The sequence below is a fragment of the Polypterus senegalus genome, chromosome 17, assembly GCF_016835505.1.
Source record: "Polypterus senegalus isolate Bchr_013 chromosome 17, ASM1683550v1, whole genome shotgun sequence".
NCBI lineage: Eukaryota > Metazoa > Chordata > Cladistia > Polypteriformes > Polypteridae > Polypterus > Polypterus senegalus.
In genome coordinates this window covers 60134370-60150807 of record NC_053170.1, presented here as the reverse complement: position 1 = coordinate 60150807, position 16438 = coordinate 60134370, and the positions used below count along the sequence as shown (strand labels likewise).

Sequence of the window (16438 nt, the reverse complement as noted above, 5' to 3'; positions counted from 1 at the left end):
TGTACAGATCCTCTAACTGAGTATTTGATTTTTTCCAATTTCAAATAATATAACACATCGGTTTCCCACTGACTTAAAAGAGGAGAGTTTGGGTTCTTCCAGTTTATCAGAATAAGTCTGCGTGCCAACAGTGTAGTGAATGCAATCACAATTTGTTTGTCTTTCTCCACTTTAAACCCCTCTGGAAGAACCCCAAACACAGCTGTTAATGGGTTAGGAGGGATTGTGAGTCCAAGGCTGTCTGAGAGGTAATTAAAAATTTTTGTCCAGAATAATGTTAATTTGGTGCAGGCCCAGAACATGTGACCTAGTGAGGCTGGGGCTTGGTTGCAACGTTCGCAGGTTGGATCATGCCCTGGAAACATTTTGGAGAGTTTTAGTCGAGACAGATGTGCTCGATAAATAATTTTGAGTTGTATAATTGTATGCTTTGCGCATATGGAGCTTGAGTGAATTCTCTGCATTGCTACCTTCCACTCCTTTTCTGATATATTAATTGAGAGATCTTTTTCCCAGTGTCCTCTTGGATCTTTGAAAGGGAGGGATTGTAAAATGATTTTATATATTGTAGAGATGGAGTCTAATTCCTTGAGAATGAGCAATATTTTTTCCAGCATGGATGAGGGTGCAAGATGAGGAAAATCTGGAAGGTTCTGTTTAACAAAGTTCCTGATTTGAAGATAGTGAAAGAGATGTGTAGCTGGAATGTTAAATTTGGAATGTAATTGTTCATAGGATGCAAAGACGTTGTCTATATAAAGATCTCTAAGCAAGTTAATTCCAAATTTTTTCCAGATATTAAAAACTGTATATGTTTGTGAAGGTTGAAAGAGGTGGTTCTCTTGCAGGGATGCCACAGATAGAAGCTTCTCCGTCTTAAAATGCTTTCTACATTGGGTCCATATTCTAAGTGAGTGGAGCACAATTGGGTTATTAGTATATTGCCGATAGCGTGTGTTTATTGGAGCAGCTGTACAGGTTTTTAAATGTTGAAAGCGCTGCAAGACATGCAGATCACGTAGCACGGCACAAGAAGCAGCAGCAGCAGCAAGCCAGCTGATCGAGCATGGAGTAGGTAAAAAAATGTATTTGTTTCCCATGGTATCACCGTTTAAGAGGGGGTTTTGGAGGAGCGACCACATCTCCTTGGGGTGCATTCAGCCCCCCTCTTCACAACGCGAGAGGCCGAGACGCGAAGTAGCTGATGCGTAGCGTGCCCTTGGGGCAAGCCCTGCTGTTTCGTTGAAGTACATGCATGTGGCAGATTCACCGGCAGGATGATGGGCAACCTGTTGCTGCATCGAAATGGTGCCATCTCTTGCCTTTACACCTGGTGCAGCTGCGTGGTTGATGCTGCACAACATCCTGTATGTCTAAACAAATAACTAAAGGAAGTTAACATTACTGTCTAATTGGAAATGCAAACATGCCTTGCCAGAATATACTGTAGCAGCAGCATTTTAACACGTAGTATATCCATAGACCAAAATGCTTATCTAAACTCTACTTGCTATTGTTGAGCCATATTGTGATAAAGTGACAGAAAGATATCATAGCAGATAGAAGCTTCTCAAACACATAGTCAAATAGCTGCAGTGATTTACATGTGAGAGTGTGTGTGTGTTGGTGGGTGTGTTTGTATGTGTCTTCTACTCTGTCACTACACTCATTACAATATAGAAATTGTATCATTATGCTTCAGTTTTCTTGTGCTACTGAGCTACTGAATTTGTAATAGCGGTTTTAGCTTTGTAGTTTCTCCCAGCAACAAGTCTTTTCTTAAGTGTCTTTTGCTCTCTCTCTGAAACCCTGGCAGTTTAAAATGCACGGACTGATGGAGTCGGGGGCACATTTTTTATGAAGAAGCCTTGTGGGCATAACCTTTACCACAGTGGAATTCACACCTCTTCACTACAAGCTTTTTAACGAGTTGTCCCCAAATGTGTATTCTCATTTGAGAATCATGTCTGGCCCTGCAAGGCTAGGTTTGAGCTGACACAAAGGCTATGGTAACTCATATTACCACTCTGTACAACTGTGGCGACCAAAACAGCTTCTCAGAATGCACAACATGTTGAACCTTGAGGCGGATTCCACTCCTGTGAGGCAATAACTGAAAGCTGAGGCTTTAGTGGGCATAGGCTCACCAAAAATGAACACCTGAAGACTGAAAAATGTAGCAAATTCTAAAAAATCTCTCTTTCTGCTGAGTTACACAGATTTTAGGGTCAAAATTTACCTCTAACAGCATTAATCCATGCACCCAAACTGTATAGTGTAAACAGTCCAGGCTGGTGGTGGTGGTGTAATGATATCGGGAATATTTTCCTGGCACACTTTGGGTCCCTTAATACCAATCAATCATTGCTTGAATATTGTATCCTATTTGGGGGAATTTACACCTTTTCTAATGATTATTTCCATCATGATAATTCACCATGTCACAAAGTAAAAGTCATCTCGAACTGGTTTCATGAGCACTACAAAGATTTCAGTGATTTTTTTTCCACATATATTAGCCAGAATTAATGTATATGATGTAACAGGTAGGGGGCTCTATCACTCCCTTGAACCCTTGTCCAAGACGCCAGACCCCAGATAAAAGTCCAAATAGTTGACTTTTTATTAACACAAAGTACACAAAGCACCCTTCTCTCCACAATACTCATAAATTAAACTCAATACTCAATAATAATACAATCCTCCTCTCCCAGATGCATTGCCACCCTTCCACCCAGCTCAGCTCGCCGTCTGGGAGCTCCCACAATCCTTTTATATTCCCTGACCCGGAAGTGTTCCAATCCCCAGTCCATGTGATCTCCTAGCCAGATAAAAAAGTCCTTTTCTTCACCCCGAAAGCACGTCATTCCCCTTGTTTATGTGATTTGGATGTACTTCCAGGGCGTAGGGTAAATAAACATCGTTCCTCCCTGCAGCGTCTCCTAGTGGACCCCCTGGTATCCAGCAGGGATGTGCATAAAGACTCCAATGTCCAGAATTCCCTGCTGGTCTTTGGGGCACCTCCATGCTGCAGGGAGGGCTCCACCTGGCGGCTTAGGGGTATTGGCCGGGATGAACGGCTGGCCATACACCACAATGAGTTTATATTTCCCTCAACTGTATTCTATCATCCTTTAGATTTGGACTCTATGTTAAAGGCTACAAGTAGAACTGTTCTGTGAATTAACATTCCATGTCTCCGGTTTTCTTGTTATAGTCAGAATAAAAAAAATAGCTCATCCAGTTTCACTTTTAACACACATTTCACTTCTGTAATTGATGGCTCTTGCAGCCAGTAAAATAATACACAAATTTCCAAATAACAGATTTGGAGAAAAAACAAACAAGAAAAGAAAAATTTGGCCATCCTTCCATTCTCTTGCCATGCCACACACTCCCCCATCTCATCTCTGCAAATGAGGCTGAGCAAACATCAGACACATTCTTTTGTTATCTGCCATGCTCAAAGTAAATATAGATGGTAGGGCAGGGTAATATATTGAATATTTAAAATATATTTGATTGGTCAAGTACTTGCACAAGAAACATCCATCAGTAAAGCCTGTACCTCTGAATAGAATACAATACATCTGTTGTCTACATGGCAAGCTATAGAAGTGCTGGAGTCTGTTCACAAAACTCTAAAGTCTTTACAAAGACTTTAAAGATACACTGCCCGATGAAGATTATGTGACGGTTTCCTATATCAAACCATTCCTTCATCTATTTAATGCCGGCATGCTTCCTTTAGACATGTGTGCCCTCATTGATCTTCTGCTTCTGGCTGTTTCCGTTAGTTGTTGCCACAGCGGATTATCTTTTTCCATATCTTCCTGCCCTCTGCATCTTACTCTGTCACACCCATCACCTGCATGTCTTCTCTCACCACATCCATAAAACTTCTCTTAGACCTTAATCTTTTCCTCTTGCCTGGCAGATCTATCGTTAGCACCCTTTTCCCAATATACCCAGCATCTCTCCACTGCACATGTCCAAACCAACACAATCTCGCTTCTCTTACTTTGTCTTCAAACTGTCCAATGTGAGCTGACCCTCTAATGTACTCATTCCTATTTCTATCCATCCTCCTCACACCCAATGCAAATCTTAGCATCTTTAACTCTGCCACCTCCAAATCTATCTCCTGTTTTTTGGTCAGTTCCTCTGTCTCCAACCCATATAACACAGCTGGTCTCACTACCGTCCTGTAAACCTTTCCTGTCACTCTTGCTAGTACCGGTCTGTCACAAATCACTCCTGACATTCTTCTCCACCCATTCCACACTGCCTCCACTCTCTTTTTCACCTCTCTTCCACAATCCCCGCTACTCTGTGTGACCCGACATTTGCGCAATAGACATATGAGTGCCGACAAAATAGCGCCGAGAAAAACACGGAGTCAAAATCGCGCCGACAAAATCGTGAAAGTTTCATTAAATATGAATTACTAGTTTAAAGCATATATAATAATGTTTATTTTAGAAGTCAATATTATGAGGCGGTGTGCAGATAGTCCTTAAGATCACGCCCTGCATATATAGGAAGAATTGCAGCAAGACGTCTGGATAGTTGAGCGTATTTAGACTTGCTGGCTGCCTGACTGCTGATAATTCCGCTTTGTATATGACGCGTTATGTCAACCCTCGACTAAGTTATTTGTTCGTGGCATGCCATCAGCAGTTATAACAGTTATAACCTAGCACATAATGTGTAGATAATGTGTACGTACGCGTCCCACTCTCTTGGCTTCTCTCGCGATTTTGTTGTGGCAATTTTGTCAGTACGCATTTGTCGAAAACCAGTTAGTGAGTTTGTCAGTGCTCATTTGTCCGTCGCGGTTTTGTTGGGGCGCATATGTCTATCACGCTTTTGTCAGTGAACCTTACTCTGTACTATTGATCCCAAGTATTTACACTCATCCACCTTTGCCAACTCTACTCCCTGTATCCTCACCATTCCACTGACCTCCCTCTCATTTACACACATGTATTCTGTCTTGTTCCTACTTACCTTCATTCCTCTCCTCTCTAGAGCATATCTCCACCACTCTATGGTCTCCTCAACCTGCTCCCTACTGTTGTTACAGATTACAATGTCGTCAGCATAGTCAATGGGGACTCCTGTCTAATCTCGTCTTTCAAGCTCTCTATTGCCATTGCAAATAAGAAAGGGCTCAGAGCCGACTCCTGATGTAATCCCACCTCCATGTTGAATGCATCTCTTATTTCTACCGCAGACCTCACCACTGTCACACTTCCCTTGTACATATCCTATACAACTCTTACGTACTTCTCTGTCACTCCTGACTTCCTCATACAATACCACAGCTCCTCTCGAGGCACCCCGTTATATCCTTTCTCCAGGTTCACAAAGACACAATGCAACAACAACAACAACAACATTTATTTATATAGCACATTTTCATACAAACAGTTGCTCAAAGTGCTTTACATAATAAAGAATAGAAAAATAAAAGACACAATAAGAAAACAAAATAAATCAACATTAATTAACATCGAATAAGAGTAAGGTTCAATGGCCAGGGGGGGACAGAAAAAACAAAAAAACTCCAGACAGCTGGAGAAAAAATAAAATGCAACTCCTTCTGGCCTTCTCTATACTTCTCCATCAACACCCTCAGAGCAAACATCACATTTGTGGTTCTCTTTTCTGGCATAAAACAATACTGCTGCTCAATAATCATCAATAAGCTAATAATCATCTTAAGCTAACTTCCACTACTCTTTCCCATAACTTCATGCTGTGGCTCATCAATTTTATCCCTCTGTAGTTACTACAGCTCTGCACATCCCATAAATATCGGTACCACTAAAGTTCTTCTCCACACCTCAGGCATCCTCTCACTTTCCAAGATTCCATTAAATAATCTGGTTAAAAACTGCACTGCTGTCTCTCCTAAACACCTCCATGCTTCCACAGGTATGTCACCTTTCTATTCTTCATCCTCTTCATAGCTGTCCTTACTTCCTCCTTGCACTTCCCGATTCACTATAGCCACATCATCCAACCTTCTGTCTCTCTCATTCTCTTCAGTCATCAGCCTCTCAAAGTACTTGTTTCTTCTGCTCAATACACCCTCCTCAATTGTATGTTTCCATCTTTATCCTTTATCATCCTAACCTGCTGCACATTTTTTCCAGCTCGGTACCTCTATCTAGCCAATCGGTACAGGTCCTTTTCTCTTTCCTTAGTCCAACCTCTCAAAGAACTCATCATACGCCTTTTCTTTAGCTTTTGCCACCTCTCTCTTCAACTTATGCCTTATCTCCTTTTACTCTTGTCTTCTTTCTGCATCTCACTGACTATCCCATTTCTTCTTCTCCAACCTTTTCCTCTGTATATTCTCCTGTACTTCTCTATCCCACCACCAGGTTTCCTTTTCCTCTTTCCTATGTCCAGCGATTACACTAAGCACCCTTCTTGCTGTCACCCTTACTACTTCTGCTGTAGTTTCCCAGCTGTCTGGCAATTCTTCACTGCCACCCACTGCCTGTCTTACCTCCTCCCTGAACAAAACATTGCAGTCTTCTTTTTTCAACTTCCACCCTTTGATCCTTGGCTCTGCTTTCATTCTTCTCCTCTTCTTGATCTCCAACATCATCCTACAGACCATCATCCTATGCTACCTAACTACACTTTCCCTTGCCACCACTTTGCTGTCTTCAGTCTCCTTCAGATTGACCCTCCTGCATAGGATATAATCTACCTGTGTGAATCTTCTTGCACTCTTGTATGTCACCTTATGTTCCTCCCTCTTCTTAAAATGCATATTCACCACAGCCATGTCCATCCTTTTTGCAAACTATCATCTGACATTCTTCATTCCTATCCTTGACACCATACCTACCCATCACTTCCTCATCTCCTCTGTTCCCTTCACCAACATGTCCATTGAAATATGCTCCAATCGCCACTTTCTGTCCCTTGGGCACACTGTTCATCACTTCATCCAACTCACTCCAGAAATCTTCTTTCTCATCCATTGCACACCCAACTTGCGGTGCATATGCACTAACAAAATTTATCATCCCACCTTCAAGTTCCAGCTTCATAATCATCACTCTGTCTGATACTCTTTTCACCTCCAAAACACTCCTGACATACTGTTCCTTCAGAATAACCCCTACTCCATTTCTCCTCCTATCCACACCATGATAGAACAATTTGAATCCACCTCCAATCCACCTGGCCTCACTCCCCTTCAATTTAGTCTCTTGCACACATAATATATTAACCTTCCTTCTGCCCATCACATCAGATAACCCTCTCCCCTTACCAGTCATACTGCCAACATTCAAAGTTCCTACCCTCAGTTCCACTCTCTTTACCTTCCTCCTCTCCTCCTGCTTCTGGACACGTCTCCCCACTTGTCTTCTCCTTTTTTGACCAGCAGTAGCCCAATTTCCGCCAGCTCCCTGTTGGCTAACAATCCTGGTGGCGGCCGTTGTTATCCCAGATCTCAGCTGATCCAATATGGAAATCTGCGTTGTTGTCCACATATTGATATAGGAAAATTTTACACCGGAGGCCCTTCCTTATATAATCCTCCCTACACTGGTTTGTGAATCTCCTGTGGCTGTGTTGTGTGCCCTCATTGATCCAAAGTTTAAAACTGCTTACATTAAGGACCACAAGATAGGGAAGGTGAAGTCCCAAGCAGTTTCTGAGGTTATCCTACTGGGTAACAAGCTGATCTTTCGCCGTAATACAACAGTGTCCACATCTACAGCAAGTGCAAAAGTGCCTTCTGGACCACCAGATGACACTGGGGCGCTCCTTTAAAAAGGCAACATCATCTTTTTCAGCCTTACCGTCCCAGAGGGAAACTATTTAGAAGGAACTGGCAAGCTACTTACAGCCTGCCAGTGCTCACAGTAACACAAATCCACTTCAGTGATGGACAGTCCATGAAGAAATCTTCACAAAACTGGCAGAACTAACCAAGAAGTATCTGTGTATACCAGTTCACCCAAAGAGAGAGTATTTAGTACAAGTGACAATAAACTGTCATGCCACAGAGCATCACTCAAACCAGAAGCTATTGACAGACTTGTGTTTTTAGCTAAATACATGTATAATGAATTAACTACACACTACATATTTTAAACCTTTATTTAATGGATATTTTTTGCTTGTAAATATTTGATTCTTATATACTGTAGTCAGTAAATGTAGGAAGGAATGTCCATAATATATGAATGTCCATAATGTGAGAGACCTTTTCTACACTTTGTAACGCTTCAATATTTATTATAATATATTTTAGTTTGTCACCCATTTTGAAGTATACATTTTGATAACTGCTGGTATTTTACTTATGTAGAAGTATATATTGTTTATATATATTAATAACAATTTGTTGTAGCATGTATTAGGAGTATACTGTATATTACATTATATTACATCAATTTTTACTAATGCAACTCTAGTTGGTTAGGTACCCATATCTGGCACCATGTAATGTATATTTAGATACAGTAAAGTATCACTCATTAATTATACATTTATCCAGTTATTAAGAAATTTACAAATACCTGTCATTTTGGAAAATAGAATAATGTTTTTCTGTTTCAGAGCTGTTTCTTAATTTATTTTGAAAAGTATACTACAGTTACAGGGTCATTAAGAATGTTTTAGATGAAATACTTTACAATAAAAAAAAATTACTTTCTTTACAGGGATATGGATGAAATAGAAACACTCGGGCAAAAACTTGGTGAGATAACGGACTTACATGGTTTAAAGAGGTAATGATATTAATTAGTGTTTTTTCCATAAAAGTCTCTGCTTTTAATTATTTTGACATTTGAGTGTGGGAATTTAATTTAAAATTTAACTTTAAATTACACCACAGTGATGATTTCTTCCTCTAAAGAAATAATTGCTGCCCCACTGTAAGGGTAATATTCTCTTTACTTTCCCTGGCTTTGTGTATTGTTGGTGGAGCAGTTACCTTTGAAACACCTGGGGCCTCATGTATAACGCCGTGCGTAGAACTCGCACTATAACATGGCATAAGCACAAAAGCCGAAATGTGCTTACGCACAGAAAAATCCAGATGCAGGAATCTGTGCGTACTCCAACTTCCACGTTCTTCCGCTACATAAATCCCGATCAGCATGAAAACTAACGCTCGTGCACGCGCTTTATGTAACGCCCCAACTCCTCCCAGAATTACGCCTCTTTGAATATGCAAATGAATATAAATCGCCCTTAAACTCAGCTTTCTGTGAAAAGACAATGGGAAAAGCACGGGGGGAAATATAAGAATTTCAGCGAATACCAAGTGGAGGCAAAGAAAAAATATACTATTTGTTTAATTAAACCGTGGTATAATCAACAAAAGGAAGTTGATCGAGTGACATAGCGTGTTGGAGAAACTTGAAAAGTACGACAAGGTATGAGGTACCGTGAAAAGGCGAGTCGTAGCCTACCGTCTGAGTGTCATATGAAAGCTTTTTAGGGTACAGAGAAAAAAAGGCACAGTGGGGAAAAAAAGCACGAAATGTCAACTTCAATTTCGAAATTTCCACTTTAATCACGTAGTTTATTTTGTCATTTAGTAGATTATAAACTTCATCTTAAAATAGTTTAATTAACCAGTTTCTCAAATCACATCGTAACTAAAGTAGCATCTTAAATGCTTTGTTTTGTATGTGATCTTCTATGTGATCTGTGTGTGTGAATCACTACTTGCTTCTTAAACCGGCTCTCTTCCTCCAACTGGACACAGAGTCCATTACATTTGTGATATTACAGCTCTCTGAATAACTAAAATACTGAGATGTATACGTGATATCATTAAGAGTTAAAGCATGTTATTAAACATGGGTTTTACAGCGCAGCGATTGTGCACGACCATCGATGAAATTATTTATTGCAGCAGTATCAGGGGCGGCTCTAGGTTTGTGGTGGCACTGGGCAGAAAAAGAATCGGTGGCTCCTTCGCCCGCCAATGTCAGTGAGGTATCTTATGCACGGCGGATGGCCACGTCCGTTGCAGACACTAGCCGCCTCGTGCTCATGATACAGGCATTTAACTTTTGTCGAAATTTGCCGCTGCATTTTTAGCTGTGTCGTTATTTTCTCTTTCTGTTTTATATTCATTATATATTGGCGTGGCCGCCCATGCAGTTCTTGCTTTTCTTTCTCCAAGTAACCGATTGCCACACAATCAGCTCTGTAATAGATGTTAAGCCATCTGTAAACTTAGAGCGCCGATTCTTTAAAAAGTTTAAGGAACATTGAAATATCTTCGTAGTACATGTTTAATTATTCTATCCTTCACGCCAGTCCCAGTGAAGAATATAGATTATTTAAATGAAGTTAAAGTTTTACCTGTATAATATAATAAACATATTTTGCTGCATTTCATCTTAAAAATGATATTGTCATCATATGTAAATACGCGCTTTATAAAGTGGCTCAGGTTGTGCGATATTATCACTGTAGTGCAAGTTTACAGTGGGGTGATTGTACTTATAAGTACAAACAGTTCTACAAGGAGCAGTGATTGAGTGCGTTTATAGTTCTTGGGATGAAACTGTTTCTGAACCGCGAGGTCCGTACAGGAAAGGCTTTAAAACATTTTGCCGTGGCTGAGGTAGCGTGTGCCTGATGCTGTATACTGATAATTCTCTTTCCGATCAACTGCTGGTGTGATTCACACTCAGATACAGTGATATAAATACTCCGAGTGCTGCAGTGAGAGTAATATGGAAAAAGATGATCCGCTGTGGCAACTCCTAACGGGAGCAGCTGAAAGAAGAAGGTGCAGTGAGAGTAACAACGCTAAAGCAGTTATGGTATTTGGAATACTATGGCTATTCCCTGGACCATTATATTGTTACAAGTTAATTACAATCAGATGCGTTACAATAATAAACAATATGCGGTTAGTTTCAGTGTATTTATAAAGCCGCGTCAGGTGTAACCACACAGGAACAGTAGCACTGCTTTGACGCTGTGTGCCGCCAGTCTGCACAACCGAGCGGAGAACTTGCGTACGACAAGGTATGAGGTACCGTGGAAAAGTGCGTGGCTTTACGCCAAGTGTAGGTTTTATACATCGCGATTTGAACGTGGAAAAGTTCTTACGCAACATTTCTGTGCGTACGCACCGTTTATACATGAGGCCCCTGGCCTGGTAGTCAGTCCGTCACAGTGGATTAAGTAAGGTAGTCAGAACCAAATTAAATCAAGACAGGCCTATTGTTTATCATAAGGTTCTTTTTTTAATATCATAGTTATAGTATATTTAGCTGCCTTTATCCAAAATAACCAACAAAATCAGGATTAGGACTGAGCAGTATATTGCATTTTCAATTCAATATTTAAGAAAAACAGAAATCTCAATTTACTCTTTAATACACTACTGCCAGGGGTTTGTTTTGTGTTGAACGTGCCCTGTCTCTTGGTGTGTCAGAGGACTGAGGCTTTGTGAAGTGTGGTCTACCCTGACTTGGGGAAGTAAAATGGGGGAGGGTTGTGGGGGAGAAATGGAGAGAAAGTTACTTCCTGTGTATCATTTTTGTCCCCACGAGTGTAAGTGCCAACATAATAATAAGCTCCTCAACCATAATACCTGGCAATGATATGAAATCAAGGTTAAAGCTAATTTATGAAACAACACACTACTTTTACTTGAGATTCTAAAATGTCATCAAAAGTTCAGAAGCATTGTCTTTTTGACCAAACTGTGAACTTTGGAAGCAATACACTTTGGCAAATAAAGTAAATTATTATTATCATTGTTATTAAAGAGCTGTGTTTGATGTGCTTGTGCTCCCAGATGGGCTTAAAATTAAGAAGGAGAAAAATGACTGTAATTGCCTATACCACACTACTAGCAAGTAGACTTCACTTGCTTAACTGAGGAATCCAAACCCACCTTTTATAATTCAGGGGTCTATATTCTATTCTAAGTGATATTCTATATTTTTTGAAGACTAGGGGGCTTCACCCCCCTGCTCGCTTTGCTCGCCAACCCTCTGGCCAGCGCTACATGCCAGTCACTTCATGTCTCTGCCGCTCGCGTATATGGATTTCACTTTCACCAAACAGCAAATCTTTTAAATCTCGCGGATAGACCTCTTCATTGGGAAGAAACACTACTTTTCCCTGATGGCAACACAAATTAGACGATCTACAAGTCTCTGATTTAAAGTTTAAATCTGAACAATATATTCAATCTCTTTCGCTGTTCCATTATTTCACCTATTAATTTCCATTTGTTTGCACTAATGCGGTCTTTACTTTTATTTTTTGAGACTTTCAAATTTTAGTACTTTCATTATCTCTAACCTGTGTATCGTGCCAGCGTTTTTGAGTTTTTTATGACATTTTACTTTGTCATCTACTCTTTGTCTTTTATTTCCAGCCCCGGGTATGGTTAAATCTCTTGGCATAATTTCTCGTCTCGCAGGACATGAAAGTATCTGTCTGAAAAAGTCACGTCTCGTCCCAAGCTAAAAAGTCTTGTCTCGTCCCAGGATTTTTTATATAATAGAGAGATGGAAAAAAAATCAAATTCTAACTTAGAGCATCTATTAAAATTTTTTTCAAACATGGCATGATTTGATGAATAAAATTTTAGAATAAGCATTTGTATTGGGGGAAGGGGGCATTTTCAGTGCTTTGTGGTTTTTTTTCTCTAACTATTTTTACCCATGATGTTGGCTCTCCTCTCTTTCTCTCTTTCTCTCTGTGAGGGTGTTTGCTTTGTTGCTTTCCTTTTTTTACCTTTCTAATGTTTTTTTTCTTTTCAGTTTGACTATGAAGTCATTTGCTGTATAAGTTTGACTTGATTGTAAGCACAATGTTATTTTCTTCAAATAAAATAAAAAAATCAATAAATATTTAGGAAAAATCAGTATGCAAATACCAGTGTCACAATGCTCAGTTTGACATCTTTTTGTGACACTTAAATAAAATCCACAAAGTCTCCACTGCCCAAGTCTGCCAATGTTGTCTTGTGGTGGTGATGTGCATGAGGATCAGAAATGGAAGAGTTTAGAACAGGGAGCTTTACCTCAGCTGTTTGTAAATGGTTTAATTTTCCCTTTTGCAAGCAGTACAACATTTAAAGAGTAAACAAGTTGCTGTATGTGAAGAGCCCATCTAGGCATGTGAGGCACCTCTAGTGTGCCCTCTCAACTCTCACAAAATGGGTCTCTGTGATGCAGATTTCCATAGAATGTTCACTGCTCCATTGCATATCTCATGACCGGACAAGCTGCAGGTGAAAGGAGAGACTTATTGTATTGCAGAATACACTCTCGCTTACTTAACTTGTTCCAAAAAATATTTGTACATCTCGATGTGATTAACCTGGTCCCGTGCTCATACCTCATAGAAGAAGGACGTCTGGAGGTTTCGCAAGGAGCCAACTGCAGTCCCCTAGATGAGGATGGTTGGGCTGAGAAAGTACAGAGTGCAGAACACCGCAGCATCTAGCTGCCAGACCTGGACTACATGACCTGCCCTGAGGGTTTCTGTAAAGGAGAAGGTCCCCGTCATACTGACTTTTACCTTGCTCATCATCCAATAGTCTTGGACTCCCAGAAGGGGAAGGGGGAGGCAAGTGCAGAACCAAACAACATTGATAAAGGTAAAGAAGACCGAGACAGGACTGAACAATGCGCCGGCAGATTGAGACAGGCGGATCACAGTCGGTTACCAGCCAAATCTCGGGTCTCCAATTCCCAACTGTCCTTGCGCGATCCAACGGTGCAAGCACCTGAGATGGGCATGTTCGCCGGCTCACGGTTAGGAGGTGGGGCTGATGATGGCCTGAGCGCTCCTCCGACCGATTCATTTAATGATTTTGAGGTGCGGGAGCTGGAAAGGTTGATCCAGCCCATACAAGACTTTATACAGGTGGTTTCAACCATGAAGAAATTCTTGGAAGGACTGGGGACAATGGCCAAAGCACCTCTGAGGTGTGAAGTACCTGCAGCGGTTTGGTCAAAAACTTCCCCTGGTAAAGAATTCAGCAGTACAAGTGAATACAACTGGTACCGTATATGAAAAAGGGACACAAAGTGAAGGGGCAGCATGATTTATTAATATCAGCTGTCAAGCAACCTCTTGTCCTACAAATGATGGGAGAATGCTGACTGAAGGGCTGGTGGAAGAATTGGGGAAGTCGGAGAAGCTGGAGAGTGCTGACATCCGGGTTGTCCCGCTACTTGATACATCGGCATCGATCATGCAAAAATCAAAAGGGGTACAAACAGTGAAGAGTCTCTCTGTTATTCATAGAGAGACCCAGACTATTAAGAAACCCCACAAAAAAAGGAGATCCGCTGTAAAAAGCAGGGATCTCCTGATATTACAGAGCACGGAGCTGCAAGCTCACGTGTGTTTGAAGTATGCTCTCCACGTGGGCAGGGAGATATTCCATCTGTTTTCAGTCTTGCAGGGTGAGAATATCCAGAGGAAGGCAGCTGTGTTATAAATGCTGCCGGCCGGGCCATGTGTGGATGAATTGTCTGTGGAGAACCGGGGAGGTGGTTAAACGACAGCATTTGTGCAGTATCTCTCCGCAGTTCTTCTGTTCTTACTTTACAGGATGAAGCCATGGTCTGGCCATCGCAGACAACTCCTCCTAGAGAATAACAACCCTCGTGGGACTGGACGCTTCATCCCACAGTTATCAGCTGATGGAGGGGCACTTTGACAGATGGCCAGTTACTCAACCTGGCTGGGACACCCAAAGAGGAGAAAGATAGAAGAAAGCAGCTACAGGGGGACACTGCCTCCCCCAAGATGCCAGATGGCAATGTCCCTCCAGCATAGCGGTACCCAAGATTCCCACAGGTCACCATGGTATTTGGAGTTTGGCTTCTCAGCCCTGCTGGATGCCATGGGTGCCTCCAGGAGACTCTGCAGGGGGACTTGGAGACTCATACCTTTTCCATAGCCTGGAAGTACTACTGAGTCACAGGAACAGAAGTTCCGAAGTACTTTTGGGCTGACAGAAAACTCAACTTCTCCAGCTGACCTGGAAGTGCAGGAATGTCACATGGACAAGAGAACCAAAGCACTTCTGGGTCAGACACTATAGAAAGGACTGTTGGAGACCTAGTAAGCAAGCCGGAGTTGGGATGTGGGAGGGCTTGCTGGGAGGTGTGGAGGATAGATTTGTGGCGATTCACTGTATTGTTATTATTGGTTTTGCCTGTTTATGGTGGTGGAGGTGCTTCTGGGCACTGTAACAAGAAGAAAAAGAATTAAATACCCTCTTAGTCATTCTACCCTGTGGTCAGTGTGTCTGTCTGTTGGGTTGAAAGGGGCAACAGTGCATACACCAGGCTAAGACAGAAGGATATACAATGAGGAAAACAATGACTAATTGTAACAATTATTAATAATTTAACACACATATCTAATATTTTAATTTAGTATCTTCAATATTGATCATCATCATCAGAAACCTATTGTTTCAGACAGAGTTGCCAATATTTTGTAACCTTAATCCTTCATTTAAAAATATGTATAAGTATAGGTTGAATTTAGAAGCACAGATGTGCTTAGTTATCAAAATTGGAACCCAAATTTGACAATAATGACCTTATGGAACATAAAGACACTCAGCCTTCTTTTTCTGTCCAGAAGTCATATATAACTTAAGTTATTTACAGTATCTGTGTATTTTTGATCTTGATTAATATGTAACTGAATAAGTTTCATGAACTAAAAAATTGTATTCCTTATTAAACAATGCTACTGGTCTTACATAAGAAATAATTTATTAAAAAGCATTTAGAGTACATAGAAAAACCATGCAAAAAACTCTGTAAGCACTTCTTAGAATCTTTATTGCAATATTAGGGAGATGAGTGGCAGTTAATAAATAATAACCTTTAGTTGTGCCAAATTAGAGTTCAGCACTTAACAGTTTAAACTTAAAAATGGTTTAACTTTAAAATACATGTACAGTAATCCCTCGCTAAATATCTAATACATCTAAATATATATCACGGATTTTTCGCTGGTTCGCCGCTTTCTGCGGACAATGGGTCTTTTATTTATGGTATATGCTTCCTCAGTTTGTTTGCCCAGTTGATTTCATACAAGGGACGCTATTGGCGGATGGCTTAGAAGCTACCCAATCAGAGCATGCATTACATATTAACTAAAACTCCTCAATGATATAAGATATGCTTCCTGCGCGGTGCTTGATTGTTTGCTTCTCTCTATCTTTCTCACTCTCTCTGCCTGACGGAGGGGGTGTGAGCAGAGGGGCTGTTTGCACAGAGGACACGGACGCTCCTCTACAAAATGCCGCTTTATCACGGTGCTTCTGTATACTTTAAAGCACGTATTGATTTTTTGATTGTTTGCTTTTCTTAGCGAGCGCTCTCTCTGACATTCTCTGCTCCTGATGGCTCCTTTGAAGATAAGATATGTTTGC

General features: G+C 40.9%; 1 protein-coding gene across 2 annotated transcripts in view; it reads left to right on the top strand.

Annotated features, from left to right (window-relative positions):
• Window positions 1-16438, top strand: part of unc13d (unc-13 homolog D (C. elegans)) — a 400017-nt gene that overhangs the window by 122987 nt on the left and 260592 nt on the right. For both annotated transcript variants that reach the window (XM_039739768.1, XM_039739767.1), the window contains exon 7: window positions 8700-8768. In XM_039739768.1, coding sequence (XP_039595702.1) covers window positions 8700-8768 — 69 coding nt within the window. The remainder of the gene's footprint in view (window positions 1-8699; window positions 8769-16438) is intronic.